At 38.5% G+C, this 23,539-nt stretch overlaps 1 protein-coding gene across 11 annotated transcripts in view; it reads left to right on the top strand.

The window, feature by feature from the left end:
- MAP7D2 (MAP7 domain containing 2) overlaps positions 1–23,539 on the top strand; it is a 140,637-nt gene that overhangs the window by 97,758 nt on the left and 19,340 nt on the right. For 6 of the 11 annotated variants that reach the window (XM_063450198.1, XM_063450200.1, XM_063450196.1 and 3 more), the window contains 7 exons: positions 3,169–3,279; positions 8,985–9,110; positions 11,978–12,129; positions 14,482–14,609; positions 21,871–22,079; positions 22,207–22,260; positions 22,775–22,907. In XM_063450198.1, coding sequence (XP_063306268.1) covers positions 3,169–3,279; positions 8,985–9,110; positions 11,978–12,129; positions 14,482–14,609; positions 21,871–22,079; positions 22,207–22,260; positions 22,775–22,907 — 913 coding nt within the window. The remainder of the gene's footprint in view (positions 1–3,168; positions 3,280–8,984; positions 9,111–11,977; positions 12,130–14,481; positions 14,610–21,870; positions 22,080–22,206; positions 22,261–22,774; positions 22,908–23,539) is intronic. The other 5 variants (XM_063450202.1, XM_063450204.1, XM_063450201.1 and 2 more) reach the window with 3 other exon arrangements.

Here is a 23,539-nt window from a genome sequence, read left to right as displayed (position 1 = left end):
TCACACTGTAGTGAATAAGTCTCTATGTGTTGATATTTGGCAATGACTAATATTGCCTTGCTGATAACAAACTATAACAAACAAATGGAAATCCAGAATAGATCTATAAAAGACCATTATTGCAGTGACAAAGTTACTGCCCTTCATTAATAAACTAAAACAACCTCATAGTTTTCCTAGCTTATTCCCAACGTTTGTCACTAGTTAGGAATCTGTTGAAATGAATGGTAGTAATGATTTGAAATTGTGTATTTTTAGTATCGCTCTTGAATAGAAATAGTCATTGTGATAATATGAGTTTTGGATTCTACATTTTCTAGGAATGGTAGATGTAGTTGCAATATTTTCACAGTTCATTTTGTAGGCTGTATTTGCTAGTTTTGGTTAACAAATTAGTTGGATGTTTTTTTTTCCAATTTTGCTGTTGAGGCCTAGGCTTGAAATTTAGTTCTCAATTCACAACAATGTCAGTATTAGTTACTAGACCTCAAGAGCATTTACTAGACATCTCATTACATTACAACTCGTAAATGCATTTATGGTATCAAATAAGCGTATGTTTAGAAGCACAAAGTTATAAATAAGACTTTTTCAAGTTAAATTTTTTATTTTGTTTGCGGGAAGCAATAGCTGACCAAAAAACAAATCACAGAAATAAGTCAATGGAGGAAGGAGCCATATATCAAATATATAAATAACTATGTTCCTGTGATAAATAAATAGTAAAAGTAATGTAAAGTTGATGCCATCACACACCACCTGATATTCTACATAATGTTTTTGCCATAGGATCATTTTAGAATTATATTGAAGTGGTTATATATTTTGTATTGCATGTTTAATCCAGATGCTATATTAAATTATTTTTTTTTTAAAATAGTGTAAAGGACGATCAATACTCATGTTGTGGTTATAATGCCAAGAGTCCCCTGGCACTGGCCCCTATGAAAAAGTTAAATAATTTTTGAGTGCATTGTCAATTTTTCTCGGCACCCACAGTCGCCCCCCTCTTCAGATATAGATAAGGTCTAGGTTATTTACTTAAGTGGAGGTAAGAACTTCTACATAAGATATATCAAAAGAGAGGTTACATTCTGAGCACCAGAGGGACCCAGGTAACTGTCCAACTATTCTAAAATGGTTTGACACTTACTCAGGGTTTTGCTCCAGAGGACTTCTGGCACCTTAGCAATGGCACATAGTAGGAAGGGAGGTGTCAGAGGCAGAAATGAGTACAGGAGAGCGGATTTCAGGAAGGAAATGCACATTATTTACTGGTAAACTGTTTTATAGCTATAGTAAGGATTGTTCATAAGGCCTACGTCAACCGTTTATCTGACATAGGCACCCAATCTGATATAGGCACCCAATACACAACAGATTATCATATGTAAGGTAGTTGTGACCCTGTGTAATATATGATGCTGGTGTCCACCCAGCAGTGAGTATGCTGATGGACCTTGCGTACTTGCACGTAGAGCCACAGTGCTACCGTGCACATTATTTAAAATAACATAATAAACACTTACTATGATTTTTATTTATTTATTTATTATCTCTTAGTATCATAGATATATTAACTAAGGATTATTTTGTGCTGAGCTCACACCATACCTAATCCGGGCACATATCATTTTTGGATTTATTTACCTAAACTAAAACTCTGGATTTATGGTTACCAACCCAGTTCTCAAGGCACATCAATGGCCCAGGTCTTGTTACTATTCCTTTTTAAAAAGAGTTATAAAGTTCCTAAATGTTAATTGTCCCTCGATGACTGGGTTGGGAACCCCACTGATCTAGAAGGCAGCTTAGCTCTTACAATTCCATAAAAAGTCACTGTCACTCAATTCACATAAAATGTCATGGCCACGGTATAAATAATAAATATAGTATATTGCAGAAGTCTTAATGCTATCCATAGAGTGCAGTTAGAGAATTAATATACAAGCTCATTGTCGGGCAGCAGATGTCCAGAACATGTTTGGCTCTTACAAATGAATGTATATGAGCCTGCTTTAAGTTGGGATCCCTATAGAATTGATATTTATGCAGTTTGTCTCTTAATGGAGCTTTGGCTGTAAAGTAATCAATTGGATGATCTTTAGAGGTAACACATTTCATACTATAAGTAAAGCTTTATGGCTCAATTCCTGGCTCCCAGGACTCCACTGTATCAGTGTATAGTATATATGTCTGATTTACCTCTGAAGAAGCCAAATGTTTTTATGTACTGTTACATTTAAGATGTTAGTAGTATTTGGTATAGATCCCCTTGTAGAAGGTTGTCTATTAAGTGAACATTTGATATCAGTGGAACTTATATCTGTATAACTAAAATCTGTTATTGGTGCTCATTAGGAAACAGACAGACAAACACTAGACTAGACAGACAAACAAACACTCTTTTGGGCAATAATTAGGAGGGGGCAGAGAGGGACATGCTCTTTTCTTTCAATCGATCATTAAAAAACACATTCTTTTATCTCTAAACATTTGATTTTTAAATAAATGTAAAGTAATCACACACATTCACACAAACAAACACACATATACACATATACAATGTATAATATATTTTAGTGTGCTGTACTCCCACTATTATACTGTAATCCTTTGCACATAAAACATGCTTTCTAGTAAACATACCACTGTGATAACTGGTATGTGGTCTTGGCAGCTGTCCTGGGGTTTTGTGGCACTGGGTGCCTGGAATTCACTGGGCGCCCTGGTTTGTGTGGTTCTGCACGGAGGAGTTAACGTAGAGTAGATATTACAGTATTGTAACATCCACGGATCTCCCAGAATGGATGATGGTCAGCAAGTAAGTACATAAAGCTCCTAAAGGAAATATATCATGTATCTTTATGATAAATTATATATTTGTTGCTTTAGGAGCTGTTTTATGTTTAGTTGAACCTGGCCTGATAGGTTGACATTCAATTTTACCTTAATAAATAGTTTCCTTTTTAAATATTACTGATTATTGTAAAGTTTGGTAACATTCTCTTTTGATATCAGCAATATTAATCTGTACATCTTACCAAAGCACCACCTTCATGCGTTTCCACATCTCAATAAAAAATAAGTGACATAAAAAAGGAAAGCTTGTATTTTCAATGAGTGGTAACAGATTTATACTCATGTCTTCAATGCATCTCTCTGCAGCGTTTGACAAACTTTCAGCTTCTACAATGAGTCTACAAAAGCCAATGGACTCCCCAATCAGTAAGAGGCTCTCCGCTTCAACAGCAACTATTACACGCTCCCCTGACAGAGGCAAGTGAATTGGCAGCCCCCCTGTTTGTCCTCCTTGCACCCTACTTTCCCTCTTTTTGTCTAGCTATCCCAACTTCAGGAACAAGCATCTTTTGCTTGCACGTCTTTTCCCTGTCCTTAAATTCAGTAACTACATAGGTTATAGTGTTTTATTATATTGTTTGGTGTTTTTTTTGTGTGTTTTTTTTATATTTTGTAGTTGAAATGTAAAAATTATTAAAAAGATAATTTTACAGAAAAAGCCAAATCCAGATGTAAAAATATTATTATTTAAAGGGTGCTAGGATGCAAGAATGCATCTAATAAACACATTTTTTTACATTATGCCAGATGCATATATACTGAATTTTATAAAAAAAAATAAAGTAAAGCCACTTACCGCATCTAGTCTCTTACTTCTAAGAAGACGTGATGAGACATCTAAATGGAATATCCAACTTGCAATGCATTTTCCATATCCACCAGCCGTCTATAAGTTTATGGGATACATACATATATATCCTAGCTTTCCATGAAAGAACTGTATAGCATGTATAGCAGCCTCACTCGAATGGGCATCAAACCTGGTTTAGAGTAATTTCATGCATGACAAACAAATGAAGCAACTTGCAAAAATGAACAAATGCTACTCAATAGGACGCTGAGATTTATACACTAAACTCTTCCCTGTGAAGATTTAAAAAATCAAGAGAAGCACGAATAAAAAAAAATTGGAATCCAGGATTGGATGAGTGATCTTAGCCACATCTTGCACAATGTTCAGATTCTGAAGATTTGATCAAAATGAGGGACAATCAAAAAAACTGCCTTTTGATTTCCTTTTTGTTTTTTGCATGTTTTTTCGAGGCATCATTTTCCTAATTCATCTGTAGTATTAGACACTATAGTCAACAAACCAACTTTAGCTTAGTAAAGCAGTATGCCCCTACAGTCTCACTGCTCAATTCTCTGCCATTTAGGAGTTAAATCACTTTGTTTATACAGCCATAGTCACACCTCCTTCCATGTGACTTACACAGGCTTCCTAAACACTTCCTGCAAAGAGTCATCCAATGTTTATACTTCCTTCATTCTAAATTATGTTTAATTTAGAATTTCTTATCTCCTGCTCTGTTAATAGCTTGTTAGACTTTAACTGCTTCATTAAGCTAAAGTTATTCTGGTGACTGTAGTGTTCCTTTAAAAGATGTCTTAGCTGTATGTAAAACTATTTTTGCATAGCAACATAATTCCGTTGAACCTTTGCATGGCACCTTTTGATCTGTGGTAGTTTTTGTTTTATATAATAATGGGAGTTACACAGCACATTTTAACACTGAGTGAACAGATTATCCACCTTTTAGGGCTTATGCTTAGTCTTTAGAGGAATTCACTTCATCCATTTGGACCTTGCTGTTATTGCAAGGTTTATTTTTTTTAGTTGTAGGGTTTTACCTTTTCTGAACAGACATGTTGATCTAACATATCAATCATCCTTATACAAAGTTTTCCAGTAAAATGACTACTAGTAAATACCCATTTGTTTGAGTTGGTAGATTATCTCAGGGATGAAAATAAGAACTCAATATGGTTACTTTTATGTATTGAGATGTTAAAATAGGTCAGACCTAACTAAGCCTCATTTTAATATTTATGGATAAGCTTTCCAAATGATTTAATATATTTAGATAAAAGTTTAAAATTATTCATTGAAATATATTTACCTTTTGTAATATTTTGATATTTTTGATACATTATTTATTGTATTATAAATATATTATTTTTTAACATATTACATTTTATATATATGTAATATGTTAAAAAAAATTGTTTAAAAAGCTTGTCCAAGAATTTTAAATTTTAGATGATTGGCAACTAAGGAAGTGTAACAATGCTAATTTGTAATAGTGCCAATTTATGTTGAAATAGGTATTTGAAATGTCAATTTAAAGCGGCACTATCATGCCGAAATTACCTTTCCCTAATCGCTTCCTCTTCTCTCCCTATCTTAGGATCTGTTCTTCTTTGCTTTTTCTTTAAAACATAGGACAAAGTAGGCACTACTTTGTCTTATGTATTTTCCTACGCTTGACCAGCTCAAGTTGATCAGAGACATTGTCCCACAATACTCACCCTTTCCTCCGTGATCTTGCGATTCCTGCTTTCCTGCTATTCCCAAACGTCCTGTCATTTAGAAAGAACGCCGGCGAAACTACCAAATTTAGTCCTAACAGAATGAGAACAGTTTGTCCATTCGTATTAGGACGCAATTCGGGACTTTGTTCGTATCAGAATTTCATTTGAATAAATAATATGCCGATCCTATTTGTGCCGTGGCTGCATCTTGCAACCGCTTAGTAGATAGCTCCCTAATTCCTACAGTATTAGGGAACTATCTACCAAAAGGCTGGAAGACAGCCAACTGTACTAATACTGAGTAAGTAAAAGTAACTTAGTAGTAGTAATTAATCTTCCCCTACTCGCTATGCTGCTAGTAGGAGCATGTCTAGGAAACAGTGAGCAGCCAGTGGCTGCTCACTGTTGTAAAAAAAAAACCTTCTCATCAATGGCCCCATGGTGGGGCAACTATTAACTAGTGGGGGGGGGACATAGCTATTTAATTAAACGGGGGACATATGGTCCCCCACCCATGAGCGGAGGGTTGGGTCCCTAAATGACAATAAGGGTGGACCTATTGTACCCCCGGCTCCCACCCATGAGCAGCGGGTAGGGAGCCCAGAAGACAATAGCAGGGAACCTATTGTTTGTCCCCCCATTCCCCACCCAGGTGGGGATGGGGGGTAGGGGCTAAACTAAAAAACATACGCCCCCCCCCCAGGTGACTAGGGGTTCCAAAGCCCCTAGTCACCACCCCGTACCCAAAGAAAAGAAAAGAAAGCCCTACCTACCTAAATACCTGTAAATTCAAAAAAACTTACCATTTGATGTCTTCTTTCTTCTAAAACCTTCTTTTTTCAGCCCCAAAAAAGGTCAAATTAAAATCCATTAAGCCTGTCGAACTTATAAAATAAAAAAAGACCCGAGCGCAAAAAAAAACCCCACATATGAATGTAGAGTAAAGGAGTGAGAATTAAACAAACAAGGGGAAAATGATAAAAGCAAAAAGCTCCCAGTAGAGTGGTGGCTTTCAATGACCCGGTAAGATGCAGAATTCTATAAACCTAACCAGAACCAGGAAGAGTAATCTTTACCAGAGATTGCTGGAAGTCTGTGAAAGAGACAAGATCTGAGCAATAGAGCCAGGTAGAAATGAATTTTGGAGTCTGCATGATGCGGTGAGGAAGAATTAATTCATAACACTAATGAGTTCAAAATGAAGGACCTCTTCCCTTATGGTACTAGGGCCTTTGTGCTTCCAATAATTTAAGAAGAAGCATTTACATACATTGAATTTCATTTTGAAAAGTATGCAAACTGGAGCGATGTAGTAGCATGTTAATTGGAACTGGACAATTCATATACATTTCAAATGTTGCATCTAAACTACACATTTTAAATGTGGACATCATGTTGCTGCTTTCATGCCAGCTGTAAACAGCTGTGCCATTTGTAATGATGCTTTCAGGGTCGTTCTAGGTTTAGAGGGAAACTGGGGAAGGTGAGTTATGGCTAGAGACATCTGCATTTTTGGGGTAGTTGTGCTTTGGGTAGAGAGGACTTAGGGTTAGGCTTCTTAATGTCATGTGGAATTAAGGGTGAGCAGCTACGGAGCAGATACTTTTATTGCTTATAATCACAATATGTTTAAAGGGAATTGGGCAATTTAGAGGTAGGCTTTGTCACTAGCCTATGAAAACAATTGTTACCTGAGTGAAACAAGAAATAGCGGTGAATAACCCATCTCCCAGTAGTTATTGTTTAATGACCCCTTATCTGTATAACTTTAACATCATTTTGGCAGATCTTAGGCCAATAAAAGATCTGTCTGTTTTATGAGGCACCTATTTTATTAATAGATCACATGTGAATAAATCCTGTTTAAACTGTACCATTGCATTATTAGTATAATGTGGTATGGTCTAATTACTGAAAAGCGCTTCAGTTCGTTCTGTGTAGCAGTGTTAATTTTGGTAAGCACTGGTGATCTAACATGTTTTCCTTCTTATAAAATATATATACCAAAATTCACTCTGCTACATAGAACGAACTCAAACTGTTTTGGATGGAGAGATCAGTCTGAGTGAAGTGATGCATATATATATATATATATTTATTTATTTAAAAAAATATTTCATCACTTCACCCAGGCTGATCACTCCATCCAAAACCTCAAGATCTTAAAAATAATTTTAAAGACTCATGAACGGAAGACATTTAAGATGAAAATGATCACACATTTCAACACCAGAAATGAAAGACTTGCATTCTGACTTTCTGACAAACTACCGTAACTTTCTATAAACACACATCCTAATGTTTTTTTATAATAGTTATTTTTCAATACTCCTGCTTTACCTGTATTCGATCAATTTATATACGTACATATATGCAGCTGTATATTTTTATGCCCTGCAATGATGCTTTTTTGTTTTGTTTTTCTTTTTAACTAGTTTATTGTCTCTGTTTATTTACTTGTTCTGGCTATTCTCAGCCAATCTGCACCTTTCACTTTTAGGCACATCTTCTGCTATTTATGACAACCTCTCCCCCCCCCCCCCCCCCCCCTTCTCTCAAAACATAAGTTGTTTTAAGTGTTAAACTCAGATTGATCAGATTGATCAATATTACTTCAGTCTTGGGGAAGAGAGGAACACTTTTGAAAGCTTGTCTTTTAAGTATTATGTTAGTCCAATAAATTAGTTATCATTACATACTGCAATACTCTGGTATTTTGTCATCTCGTCTACTGGCCTAATAGGGCTAATGCACTCTACACTACTATATATGTATAGAGAGATCAAGCACTCTATGGCTTAAAATCATTCCTTCTTTAGTTTATCAGTAAAGAAAAAGCAAGTCGACTCTTCAGTTCTGCCAAGATAACGTTCTTTAGAACAGCACTGAAACGTCGACTTTTGCTTTTTTTATACTGATGAAACAAAGAAGGAATTATTTTAATCCCTAGAGTGCTGGATTTCTCTAATTGTTATCTAATCAGTGTAATTCCAAGCACTGGGTACCTGAGGATCATGGGAGTTGGAGTGCAGGGCTCACGGTGGATTTATCTAAAACATATCAAGTGCACAAATTTTTGTTGCCAGTTTAAAGGCAGTGTTTAGATATGTAGAAGATGTGATTTTCTAGGTCAGTAACTGGGATGCTGTGTTCAGAAGACCTTGATATGTTTGCACAGCACGTTGGACACCTGGTACAGCTTCAGATCTCAGCTTGGGTGTGTCACTGTGTTCGCTATTGTCTGTCGCTGTGCAGTAGACTGGAAGGAGGATGGTTCACAAAGGGTTTGTGTAGGTGCCAAGGCTGCAGTATCGCTTTCCAGATCAATTTGAGGATGTGTGCATACACTGCTGTTTTCTAATTCAGTGATATGTGCACAATCAGCTTTTTTTCTGTTCAACTGGTTTCAAGCCATCATTGTCCACTGTTTATAAACCCCATTTGCATTTGTATGTATTTGTTATCGTTTCAGACTTTCAATTTCCATGTTCTCCACTCCCTCTATTTCAGATCATCTATTTGTATTTTTTTTTATTCATTCCATTGCTTGTTTCTGTTTTAATGTTCCATGCTTTGCTTCCATCCTTCAGCCCATCGCATGTACCTTAGTCCCATGGAAAATTTCCTTGTCACACGACTGTTGATGCCAACCCATTCTTCCTTAGCCAGGAGTAGGAGTACAGCAATGCTAAATGAGGCATGCTATTCACCGTCAGGTAATGATGGGAAGGACAATAAATGCCACTGGTATAATGGAGCAGACAAAACCACTTTATAATAAAGTTTTCAGAGACAAATGGACAAAATTGACAATGCGTACAGCCGTTTATCGGAATTGTGCTGCAGGCATGGCAGGTAGGGTTAGGTTGATTAGCGACTTGACTACCAGCACCTGTAGGACTGCAACATAAACCTAAAAAAAATGCCTTAAAATAATAGGGCTTGTCCGACAACATCCTTCTAAATTACTCATACATTGGCATTGTCAGCACAATCATTATCACTGACCTGTATTTAGAAAATGTACCCCAAGATTTATTATATGTTCATCACCCTTAAATAATGATATTATTATACTTTTTATCTGGTAAACCTAACTAATATTTATATTTTTTTCCGTGGCTAAATAACAAATATCTTGCTGAAGACTGAATGTGTAACGTCATTGCAGTCAATGTAGGCATGTGCACTCAGTTTTCCACATGTTGGATGGGGTCAACATGGAACACTTCAGCTGATGCAGACCTATATCTCCCATAATGCCAAGGTTCAAAAATATCTTGAGACGTAATACACAACAGCTGCAAAGCTAAATAGTAGATGCCCCTTATTTCCTGATTTTTATCATTGCTATTTACTATACTATATAACAGGGCTGGGAAACATTTGGAATTCCATGGATTGTGGGCTACATTCCCTTTTATTCTCTAACAGCCATAATAAAGAAGTATATTACTATACTACTTTTTTTAAATTTATTTTTTTAACCTTTTTATCTAGTTGTCATGTATTTCAAGTACTATTACATTACATTATTTTGGAGGGTGGTAAAGAAAACGTGATAGATATATTTTTACTTATTTTTGTGTGCGATAACATATTTGTATTAGATTTGTCCGTATGTAATTTGCTGACCCCGTCAATGCACATACCAAAACAATGCTGCAAACGTCTGTCTCTGTGTCAGCCTCATGTTTGTGTTAGCATTTGGCCAGCAGGAAAACCTGATATTATAAATCCATTTACCCTGCTGCAGGGAAACAAATACATCTTCTTTATTTAGTTAAGTGCACAAATTCAGTAAATGTTTATTTAATCCCTTCACTGGCTTCTGACATTTGATGTTTATGCTGGAATAAAACCTGTGCTTCTGGATCAGCTTTTTTTTTTTTTCACGTGGATTAGTCCATTCTCTAGCAGACTGGGATAAAATGAGAGCTTTCACTATGTACCAGTATTGTAATATAATTGTCAAATCGTGGTTTTCTAAATTCGGCACTGCTTGTCTTTTAAAATGAAAAATTGCAACACATTTATTGACAATTCAGTGGGACATTTTTTTTTACGTTCACTATAAGTTCCAAGACAAACAGATGGCTTTTATACATACATATTAACTAGAAAAGCCCTTAAATAATAAAAAATAATAGTTGAACAATGAGATAATGATGTAATGTTATTCTGATTAACCATTACACTACCAATAATGCTTATACATGGCTGCAGAGGCATTAATATACCCCCATCCACTTGTATACATATTACATTACCATTTAATAACTTCCAGATAAAATACAGTCATATTGAGTTCTGAGCTTTAACTCTATTATTTAGCTTGTTTGGGGTTTTCCATTAGTTATGAAGATGGATCTGTGTGCTATTTATACAGATAGCTTGGTGGTTGAGAGGTAGTTTATAACTAACACCTATCTGGAATGAATAATTTGTGTTGAAAGTTTATAATAAAACTTTTGCAATATTGTTTCCAAATAACTGCCCTCTTATATTTCTTATTGATGTTATTTAATCTGTTTTTGCATTACAAACCACTCTGCAAACTAGAAAATTATGTGCACAAACCCAAACACAGTATTTATAAAAATATTATATCACCGTTTCTACGGATGCTGAACATAACATAATTTATTTCTTTTCTTTGTTTATTAGTTGTCATTTATTCCCAGTCTGTGTGTGGTAGCTACAGAGACACAAATGCTGTGATATTTAAAATCACAAATTCAGAATAGCATTTACTTATTTTTTAACAAAACGTAAACTCCTTGCTCCAAGGCAGTCGGATACTAACATGTGCTGTTATTGGGTGTTCATGTTAACGATGCAAACAGGAATCCTGCACAAATAATCCTAAACAGCAAATTTGTAAATATGCACGCATCTTTTTGGTAAACACAGCATTAACCCATTTGAACCGTTCTAAGTAGGCAGCATTGGGTTAGACAAAGTCTAATGTCTGTTAATCCTATAAGGGCTGCTTCAACAACAGAATATGTCAAATAATGAAAAAATGAAGACAGCGCAACAAATGCAGAGATACACAGGATCAGGAGTAACAACAGATGTTTTGGTTTTCCCCCCTTTTTTTTAATACCAAGTGTCCTTGATATTTTGCATTTATAAAGGGGCCAGCCACAACATCTGTTGTTTCTTTTGGTCCTTCAAATTAAACTGTATGTAGCACTGGTTTGTGCACCTCTGCTGCATTTGTAGCGCTGCCTTTACTTTTTTTCTTTATTTGCCATATGGTTCACCCTGCTTTGAGCAGGTTATCAGCACTGAGTGAATTGGTGATTAGAATTTTATTTTTGGGTACTGTAGTAACCCCACCTCTGTCTCTGTGTGTCAACAACAGTTTATTGGGACAGGTAATTCAAACATTGTGTTCTCCTTACTGATCTGGTTAATTTGACAGAGATGAATGACTAATGTAATGATAGCTGTTACTGTAAAATATGTATTTTTCTGTCTTTAACCTATTTGTATATTTTTTCCTCCTTTGTCTTCTTCCATAAATTTCCCACTGCATATCCTTTCGTTCTTTTACCTTTGATCTATAACTCTTTAGTCTTCCATGTCTGTCCTCGTGTAGCACCTGCTAGTCCTCTTAAATCTCCTTACAAGTCTTCTCCTGTACGGAGTGCTGAGAGACGGAAGACATTAATGTCCCCTACGGCAGCAGATGGCGCTAAGGTAGCAACATCCCCAGAGCCAGTCCAGGTAAAATGCTTTACAGAAAAAAAAAAAAAGCACATACGGGCATGTAAAACTGGTGTATTTGAATTATCACTAAAGAGAAGGAACCCCAGTGAAAAGTGTAAAATTAAAAAAACATATCAATACATGTAAATCTAAGTATAGGATCTCCAGTATAGTGGTAATAATGTATTCACATGTAAATAAGAATAAAATGCACAGACCATAGGATAATACTGTAAATCAAATGCACAAGCGCTAAGAAAAAGTGCAAGGTATCCTTCACCATGAGGTCTATAGCTCAGGTTCTGAAAATAGTTCACTCTTGCAGCCCACAAAATGCAGAAGGCAAATGCTTCTCTTCAACAGGGAACACTACTGAGGTCCTACAGCTCACTCTTCGCCGACCGGTTTTGTTTTCCAACTTTCTCAAGGCAATATGCTTTAACAAACTCTTACCCTTCTGATTTAAATACCCTCTTAGTTAATGGAAACCCATCCCACCACATTCAGTGATCACCGCCCTTCCGATATGTAATGGCCAATGAATTGATGCTTCTTATTAGACATGGTTTCTCATGATTTATTACAGCAAAACAAAAGTAATGTTTATATTAGCCATCCATATACAAAATACAGCCGTATACACAATACATAATTTATTTAATATTTTGGTAAAGAGGAGCAATATTACAAATATCTTTTGGATAAATACGTAAATAATATATCAATATCCACTATTATATATCGATAATTGTAATTTTAGGATCTAATTTTCTGAGCTGGTAATTGTAAATGGGAGCCGTAATAGTATTTTTATAGTATTTATAGGGTAAACATTTTTGATCTGGACCTTATGAGGATTCGGAAGTGAGACTATTTTATTACGTAGTTACAGAATGCTGCCTGACATTCAGCAATGCCGACTGCCTTAACTTTGAGTTTTAGCAAATTTCGTATATACCTCACTAGTTTTCCCCATTAATGACAGACCTTAGCCATCTCATTTTGTAAACAGCATAAGTGCACTATTTCAATAGTGTGGACTGTAGACCAAATGGTGATGATGGCTGTACAGCTAGAGGGCCAGAAGGGGCCATATAACATACTTTGCACTTTTTTGTTAGCATTTGTACATTTGTATTTTGGTTTTATGTCATTTTAAACAGGATTACCCTATGATTTGGGTATGTTAATATTTATCTTACATATAGTATACCCTTATACTAGAGACTTCATGTTTGGATTTACATTATTATGTTATTATTTTAAGGTGAACACACTCATCATTGACATTGCTTCTCTTTAATGACAATTTAAAGGCACCCATTTCACGTTATCATCTGTGGGACTATTTTATTGTATTAAATACCTTGTTTGGATTTATAACTGGGTTATGACTGGGGACGTCAGGTGTAATTTTGAGTTTTATTCAATATTGCTTTTATGGTGGATTTCTTTGCTCTACCTTCTACTTTCTTGTACTTCGCCTTTGGTATTCTAAAAGTGATATGCCAAAAAGTCATAATGTTATGTTATAGAGTCATGTAAATCATCAAGAAAAATACCAGGAATGTGCTATACACAGGATAGATAATCCGTGACGAGAAAGCAGGGATTAAAGGCTAACACTAGCAGGCCTATTGCTGGCTTAGAGCGCATACCAGGCTGGCGAGGGGAGGTAAGGGGGCAGAAGAAGGAGTGGAGAGGCAGAGGGAGGGTTTTTTCTTCTGTTTTTAACTGCCTGCAATAGAGGTAGGTGGAAGAAGCGCCCACTGGGTAGGAAGGAAGGAGGAGAAAGCTATCTTCCCCTTGCAGGTGCTCTGCCTGCATGGTGAAGATTTTAACGCCTATTGTCAGTGTGCAGTGCTTGCTGACGACAGACGCAAAATATGCGAAGAATTGATATTAGGCAGCCCAGATCAGAGATCTCGACTGCCATTGTTACATGTGCTGAGAGACCAAGTAGCCCCAAGAACAGAAAATGAATGAAGTGGAACATTCATTTAAAATATTTGATACAATAGCTAGCATGAGAAATTAGGACAAAATACCAATTTCATGTATGGAATGATATTTAAAGATTCCTAGAAAAAATTATATTTATGGAAATGTGTGCTTATTAGTATTTGTTAATCTTTCTGCAGATATATTTATGGATGTAAAGTACTAGCAAGAGAACGGGTTCAGAATAGTAGATGAAGACTTGTAAATATTTGTTTTGTTACATTCCAGAAGTGTAACCCAGTAACACAAATGTAAATGGTAATATAGCCTGTTACATTGCTCATATTTTTAGGATTTTTTATGCATTTAAATGCATTTATTTTTATTTTTAATGTTTAATGCATAAATGTTCTGTCATCTGTTTTTTAGACTGAAAAATTAAAGAAAGAAAAACGGGCTACAACCCCTAATACGGCGTCTGCTGTGGGATCACCTTTCAGAAGATCTGAGTCCCCTGCCACTTTATCCAAGAGAACATCATCTCCGGCAACATCCAAGTATGAACTGTTGCTAAAACACAGAATAACTTCAGCATGGATGGGCAGTCTAGAGGCACACCTCCAAAGAATTCTGTCTCCAGTTAAGCACATGCTGGGATTTTTCTCTGGTGTCCGAGTTTAGTGGTGTTGTTGTTGAGACAGGCACTGATGGTAGTGGTGTTATGAAGACAGGCTCAGGCACTAAGTGTAGTGGTGTTATGGAGACAAGCTCAGGCACAGATTGTAGTGGTGTTGTTGAGAGAGGCTCAGGCACTGAGTGTAGTGGTGTTGTGGAGACACGCTCAGGCACAGATTGTAGTGGTGTTGTTGAGACCGGCTCAGGCACTGAGTGTAGTGGTGTTGTGGAGACAGGCTCAGGCACTGAGTGTAGTGGTGTTGTGGAGACACGCTCAGGCACTGAGTGTATTGGGTTTGTGGAGACAGGCTCAGGCACTGAGGGTAGTGGTGTTGTGGAGACAGACTCAGGTACTGATGGTAGTGGTGTTATGAAGACAGGCTCAGGCACTAAGTGTAGTGGTGTTATGGAGACAAGCTCAGGCACAGATTGTAGTGGTGTTGTTGAGAGAGGCTCAGGCACTGAGTGTAGTGGTGTTGTGGAGACACGCTCAGGCACAGATTGTAGTGGTGTTGTTGAGACCGGCTCAGGCACTGAGTGTAGTGGTGTTGTGGAGACAGGCTCAGGCACTGAGTGTAGTGGTGTTGTGGAGACACGCTCAGGCACTGAGTGTATTGGGTTTGTGGAGACAGGCTCAGGCACTGAGGGTAGTGGTGTTGTGGAGACAGACTCAGGCACTGAGGGTAGTGGTGTTGTGGAGACAGGCTCAGGCACTGCGTGCAGTGGTGTTGTGGAGACATTCTCAGGCACCGAGTGTAGTGGTATTATGGAGACAGGCTTGGAGACTATGGTGAGGCCTAATAGAAAGCAGTTGTTGTTGGGGGATTCTATCAAAAGTGGTGTGGAGCTGGACAATAGTGGTCTTGTGAGATGTCTTCCCAGAGCTACTACTCACAGAGACAGGAGACGTATTTGTAATATTGTTACGCGAACAAAGCAGGAAGGGGAATTGGGTGTACTTGTCCATCTAGGGACAAATGACTTGGCTTGCAATGAGGTTTCAGAGGTAAAGGAGTTTTTTTTGTGTTTTTGCCAATGATATACGGCAGGTTACTTCCACACTGTGCATAACACTCAGATCTACAGGCGGATGCGTATTAGGGACTTTGACTTGTGGCTTGGTGAATGGTGTCGGGAGCAAGGATTTGGCTTCATTTCTCATGGTAGCTCTTTTTGAAATGGAAATAAACTGTACAAAAAAGATGGTTTGCATCTTTCTCAAAAGGAAACAAATGTTCTCAGTGAGCAGTTCAGAGGTTTTGCTAGGATGTATTTAAACTAGGAGGGGGGCAAAAGGGTGATAAAACCTCAATCCAATTGCCCCCCAAAACAAGGACAGAAGGTGCTTGTAGCAAGTGTGTTAAAAATGATAAGCTTAGAGTCATGTCTACAAATGCTTGCAGTTTAGGGAATAAGATCCCTGAACTTGTGGCAATAATGGCAACTGATAATGTAGATTTAGTCGCTGTTACTGAGAAATGGTATAATGAGAAAAATGGCTGGGACATAGCAATACCAGGGTTCTCTTTACATAGAAAAGACAGGGAAAGCAAAAAAGGGGGAGGGGTGCCCCTGTATGTGAAGGATAACATATAACCTAGGTTAGTGAGGCAAACATAGTCTGTTTGGGTTACCAAAATAGCTGATTGTGCCAGGAGCACACATATTCTAAACTCCCTACTGGGATTGTCTCTAAAACAAGTTTTTTGAGGAGCCAATGGAGATTTGGTATCAGAGATTTGGTATCAGATATTACTGTAGGTGAAAGTTTAGGATCCAGTGATCATCAGTCAGTGTGGTTTAATATAAGAACAGTGAGTCTCACCACACAAAAACAAAAGTTTTAGACTTTAGAAAAACAGACTTTTCTAAAATTAGACTATGTGTAAAGGAGTTATTATCAGACTGCAGCAATTTAAATGGAGTCCAAGAGAAATGGGATTATTTAAAAGTTGCGCTGCTGAAGGGAACAGAAAATTGCATTAGGCTTGTCAGTAAAAGCAAAAAATGTAAGAAACCACTGTGGTACTCCACAGATGTGGCTGAAATAGTAAAAAACTAAAAGTTAGCATTTAGTAATTATAAAAAAAAACCAGAGTGAGGAAGACAGAATGATCTATAAGACTAGGCAGAAAGAGGCTAAGCAAGTTATAAGAGCTTCCAAATCACACACAGAAGAGAAAATAGCACAGTCAGTAAAAAAGGGGGGCAAAACTTTTTTTAGATACATAAATGAGAAAAGAAAAGTAAAAGAAGGATTAGTTAGATTAAAAACAAAAGAAGGAAGTTATGTAGAAGAGGATAGGTCTAGCTGACTGCCTCATTGAATATTTTTGTTCAGTATTTACAGATGAAAATGAAGGTAAGGGGACTGACTCAGTTAGGAAAAAGGACAAATAAGTTATTTGTTACATGTGAGTTTACAGAGGAAGAGGTTCTATTTGTCAAAATTAAAGACAAAGGGGGCGTGGCCAAGCAATTGAACCGCATGGTCGCACAGTTTCAGAGCTCCGAGATATTGCAAGAAATGTCTCCGTTTACCCGCAATACCGCTCCACCGAGACGACCGGGGAAGCAGGAGATAGATTTGCATCACAATATGGGTCAGAAAAACAAGCAGATAAAGCCCGACAAGCCCCGGCCGAGCCACGACATTGGGGTGCTACTGAGACAGGCACAACAGGCCAGCGGGCCCCAAATGGCCGACTACCCTGAGGCCTATTCCTCTGTCGCTGGACGACGACGAGGACGAAATACCGGCTAGACCAGCACCAGCCGCAAACACGGGTAGCCCAGGGACAGACCCAGTGACAACAGCAGTGCTTAAAAGTCTGCTGGCAGACCTACAACAAAATATACTGGCAGATGTTGCGAATCTGCGTGCTCACCTCCGAGGCCTGACGTGCCGTATCGGAACGATAGAAGCCGCAGCACGGGGAGCACGCCCAACAACTTGCCACTATGCAACAAACAATTCTGGGGCTCCAGAAGCAAAACGAAACGTACGACAATAAATTTGCGATGATGGAAGACATGCGGCGCAAAAACAACTTAAAAATCAGGGGTTTCCTGGAGGCCATCTCCACAGAAGAACTGCCCCACATGCTGAGGCGTCTCACGGTGGCGCTACTCTCCCCTCGACAGGCTAAATCTATATCTGTGGAGGACTGTTTTCGCATACCGAAAGCCCCTATGGGATCACCGAGAGACCTAATAGTCCACTTCCGCAATAGTAGGGACAAAGCGGCAATACTCACAGCCATCAGGGACCAGGACCCCTACAACTTTGAGGGTATGCAACTCACCTTTTACCCAGATCTCTCGGGAGGCACTTTGGCATGGCGAAGGTCCTTCAAACAATTCCCCGCTCTCCTCCGACTGAAAGGAATTCAATACCGATGGCGGCTGTCACGTACACTCCTGATCCTCCATGGCGAGACCCGACACGCAGTCCACGACATCATGGAAGCAAGGGCTTTAATGCCCACACTGGGACTCTCGATGGACTCACTGCCTCCAGGGGGTCCTCAAAGGAATTAACCTACAAACCACCGCTGGGACCCGGCAAAAGTGACCGCATTCGTTCCAAGGAAACCTCCTGCGGCACAGAATGCAGCGGTCACCACCTGAACTCTTGATTGGGACATATTATACTTTCTACCCACAGTAACCCGAACACCCCAATAGTTATTGAACTAAGTTTTACCAGTTCCTACACACACTAACCTTAACTTGACGCTCGGCAACCCACCTACATTCATATAGAGCGGCCACCCGATGGCACACTAATACCCCCCACATTCGCATTAGCGATGGCGCCACTTACTGCACAGCACGAGCAGCCCATTAGACAGGCGCTGCATCCATAGATCCAGCAATAGATCTCACGACACGGACGCACACCCGCAATACACACCTGGCAGGTTAACAATGCGGCTCTGACCTCATATACCAGCGAAGAACCGTATCTGCGGATATGACACATCAGATAATTTTAATTATATTAAATCGGTATGCCCGACTTAACCGAGACACAACATTAGCGCTGATATGGCACACATATGGCCCCCTATGACCAAATGCTACCTAATTTATACATATATAAAAACGTGCAGAACTATTGTTAGCCACGCTGAAAATATATATCAGTTTTTAGCCCTGGACTGCTGTTGTGGCACCAAGGGCCAGTTTGTTATAACTTGCACAACAATAATAAAGAATATTAAAAAATAAATAAAAAAATTCAAGACAAATAAGTCAATGGGACCTGATGGAATACACCCAAAGTTATTAAAAGAGCTTAGTGGTGTACTAGCAAAACCATTAACAGATTTATTTAAACAATCATTGTTAACAGGAGTAGTCCCAGAAGATTGGAGGTTAGTGAATGTTGTGCCCATTCACAAGAAAGATAGTAGGGAGGAGTCGGGCAACTATAGGCCAGTAAGCCTTACTTCAGTGGTGGGGAAAGTAATGGAAACCATGTTAAAGGATAGGATTGTTGAACATCTAAAATCACATGGATTTCAAGATCAGAGACAACATGTGTTTACTTCAGGGAGATCATGCCAAACTAACTTACTGATTTTTTTGATTAGGTAACTTAAATTAGTAGATTGGGGTGGTGCAGTAGACATTGCTTATCTAGATTTCAGCAAGGCTTTTGCACATAGAAGGCTTATCAATGAACTATAATCTTTAAGTTTGGATTCCAATATTGTTGAATGGGTAAGTGACAGGCAACAGAGGGTTGTAGTCAATGGAGTATATTCGAAGCATGGTCTTGTACCTCAGGGATCTGTACTTGGACCCATTCTCTTTAATATGTTTATTAGTGATATTGCAGAAGGTCTTGATGGTAAGGTATGTCTTTTTGCTGATGATACTAAGATATGTAACAGGGTTGATGTTCCAGGAGTGATAAGCCAAATGTCAAATGATTTAGGTAAACTAGAAAAATGGTCAGAGTTGTGGCAGCTGACATTTAATGTGGATAAGTGAAAGATAATGCATCTTGGATGTGAAAACCCAAGGCAGAGTACAGAATATTTGATAGAGTCCTAACCTCAATATCTGAGGAAAGGGATTTAGGGGTAATTATTTCTGATGACTTAAAGGTAGGCAGACAATGTAATAGAGCAGCATGAAATGCTAGCAAAATGCTTGGTTGTATAGAGAGAGATATTAGCAGTAGAAAGAGGGAAGTGCTCGTGCCATTGTACAGAACACTGGTGAGACCTCACTTGGAGTATTGTACGCAGTACTGGAGACCGTATCTCCCGAAGGATATTGATACTCTAGAAAGAGTTCAGAGAAGGGCTACTAAACTGGTTTATGGATTGCAGGATAAAACGTACAAGGAAAGGTTAAAGGAACTTAACATGTATAGCTTAGAGGAAAGATGAGACAGGGGGATATGATAGAAACATTTAAAGGAGCACTATAGTCACCTGAACAACTTCAGCTTGAGGTTGTCAGGGCCGGCCTTAGTCCTTTAGGCGCCCATAATATGCCTCCATCCACTCAGATCTGCTGCCAGCAGAGCACAGGGCAGCACTGTGCACAGCATCCTGTGATTCAGTATCTCCTCCCTCTGCATGCAGACACTGAACTTTCCTCATAGAGATTTATTGATTCAATTCATCTCTATGAGGAGATGCTGATTGGCCAGGGTTGTGTTTGAATCATGCTGGCTCTGCCCCTGATCTGCCTCTTTGTCAGTCTCAGCCAATCCTATGGGGAAGCACTGTGATTGGATCAGGCTACCACATGTCAGCAGACTGCTTGTTTTTCTGAGTCTAACAGCATGCAGATTTACAGCTTCCGGTGTGAATACAGTAAGATTTTTACTATATTTATGGAGGCATGAGGAGCCATGGGGGGGGCTAGATGGTGCTGTTACCACTATAGGGTCAGGAATACATGTTTGTGTTCCTGACCCTGTAGTGATCCTTTAAATACATAAAGGGAATCAACACGGTAAAGGTGGAGACTATATTTAAAAGAAGGAAAACTACCACAACAAGAGGACATAGTCTTAAATTAGAGGGGCAAAGGTTTAAAAATATTAGGACTTATTACTTTAGGGTAGTGGATGCATGGAATAGCCTTCCAGCTGAAGTGGTAGAGGTTAACACAGTAAAGGAGTTTAAGCATGCGTGGGATATGCATAAGGCTATCCTAACTATAAGATAAGGCTAGGGACTAATGAAAGTATTTACAGAATTGGGCAGACTAGATGGGCCGAATGATTCTTATCTGCCGTCACATTCTATGTTTTTATGTCCGGCTTTTGAAGACATCAGAGAAACCCCTCTCCTCCCCCAAATGCAACTCAAGTGTATCATTACCCACTCTCAGTTGTGTGAAATCAGTGTCTGCTATTTTTATCTAGCCTAGAAAGCTTTCTTAAATCTCTGTGCATGGGAAGTCTGGATCTCCACTCCTGCACCCCCAAACCATCTCTCTTCCTGATTGTTACAGAACCAATCATTGGGGTGCATACAGTAAGCACCAAATTGGAGGGAATTGAAAAGTCAGCTGCAAATTTAGGTTAACACAGCCAAACTGTGACTATAGGATACTTAGAGAACTTGTCCAAATCTATTGGTGACTAACTTTTGTAATTCTGTTATCAATTTACTACATCAGGTTTGAAGAATGAATACTGTTGTATTTGAGCTATGCCTCTGTATTATGGAATTGGAAGTGACTGCACAGTTTCATCCAACAATAATTATTGTAAAACATGTTCTGCACTATATGAAAACAATAGAAATTAAGAGTGTCTTTTTAAAACATAACTGTGAAATACCAAAACAAGCTCCAGGCACCATACCTTTTACAGTGTGCTGTAATAACCCCAGGTAAAAAGTCAGACCATTTAAAAACTATGTACAATTTGTGAGCCCCATAATCACTATAGCAAGCTGTAATTGTCCTTTTAAGAGTTTATTAGTGTCTGTATTATTAAAAAAAGTAAATAATGAGTAGGAAAAGTTGCGATGTTAAACTTATCAGACAAGCACCCATTTTTTGTTTTCCTATTTTTAATTTGTTCATGGCTTAGTTCCTCAAATTAAAACTGTTGATAATTCCCATCTTAAATTGTCAATAACTCATATCTATTTTGATATTATTTAGATCACATTCAAAGTCAAACTCACAATCTGCTGGCAAGACCAGCAAACTGTCCCCTGGCTCATCAAATTCCAGCCACGAGACACCCAAAAAAAGGGGAAAAAAAGAACTGTCTAGTCCAAAATCTGATGAATCTAACCCAGATCAAGGGGCAGAATCATCAAAACCTGAGAAAATCTCTTCCCCAGGAGTGAAAGCAGATACACCTGACAGTAAGTTTAAAAAGTTGTGTATTAAAAGTTTTGTTTTTTGGATTCCACAGACTATGCAGCGGAAACATTTTTTACTCTGTGAGAGTCCTTATTTTATATTTATATTTATATTATATTCTATTTACAGAAACATCAAAATCAGAAAAGGCATCTCCTGGGGCAAAAGGTGACACATCTGACTGTAAGTACCAATACAATGAGATTATAATGTATAGGAGAATAAAGTGGGATAGGAATTACGGTATGAAACATTTAAACCAGGCTATAAACCTTTAGGGTTAGTTTAAATGTTGTGTTGTCTTGGTCTGTTTTGATATACTGGTGTATATACTGATGTTTTGAGGACCAAGTAAAAAATCTTGCAGAATGGGTTCTTGGCCAGGGATGTAGTCCACAACATCTGGGGTGCCGAAGGTTGCCTATCCCTGTTTTACAATCAAATCTTCAATGTACCCTTCAATTGGATTCAATTTTTAGCATTGGTATTGACTTGGGGATCTATAACATTGATCATACTACCAAAGATTCAGACAAATTGTTCTGGGTGAGCATCGCATAGGTGAAGGCATTCTATCTGCTGCAACATTCGGATCAATATGATTACTCAGCTCTTCCCAGAATGCAGTTCAGTTTGTTTGATGAACTAACCTTCCATTTTACGCCTTTGAAATCACCAGATTTTTTTTTGTTTTTAGTTACAGGAAAAATTACTGCTGGCACAACGGATGCCGAGGAAGCTGCAAAGATTCTTACTGAAAAAAGACGTCAAGCACGTCTGCAGAAGGAACAGGAGGAGCAAGAGAGACGCGAACGTGAAGAGGCTGAGAGGTAAATGTTGAGTGTTTAGTACACAGTTTAAAGCTTGGAGAGAGAAACGTTAAATATATTGTTGCACTCACTGCAACCAGATAAGGCCACCAAGGCCATGGCCTCAGGGAGGCAAGCTGAAGAGAGAGGAACTTTTTTATCATACTGTTTATGATTGGTGGTAGAGTACTAGTAGCAGTGTGCTCAGGTGAAAAGGCAAAAGACTCGTCTCCCTTTTCTCCCATCACCCGTGGTGGCAGGACCTTTCTTTCCAGCAAGCAGCCGAAGTAATTACAGGAGGGCATGTGAAGATGATGTAAGTGTCATTACCCCACGTGACCTCCTGTACCTTCGGCTGGCTGCTGTTACTGAACAACCGCAACACCAGTGACAAGCAATAAGGCAAGTGCCTGGAGATGGGGACACAGATAGGGGAAGGATGGGAGAGAAGAGAGGAACCAGTGAGTTAAAGTTGGGTATAAGAAAACCGTGAGAGAAGGGAGGAATCAGAAGATATGAATAAATTGAGGGAAGGTGAGTATGAGGGAATCAGAAGAAAAGAGGAAAGTGAGTGAAGGGCTGTTTAACATGTTCACAGACAATGAAACATTTGGCCTGTTCATCCACAATATCCTTGCACACTGGCTCCAAAA

This window comes from Pelobates fuscus, chromosome 1 (genome assembly GCF_036172605.1).
Source record: "Pelobates fuscus isolate aPelFus1 chromosome 1, aPelFus1.pri, whole genome shotgun sequence".
In the NCBI taxonomy this organism is placed as follows: domain Eukaryota; kingdom Metazoa; phylum Chordata; class Amphibia; order Anura; family Pelobatidae; genus Pelobates; species Pelobates fuscus.
This window is presented reverse-complemented; position numbering and strand designations above follow the sequence as displayed.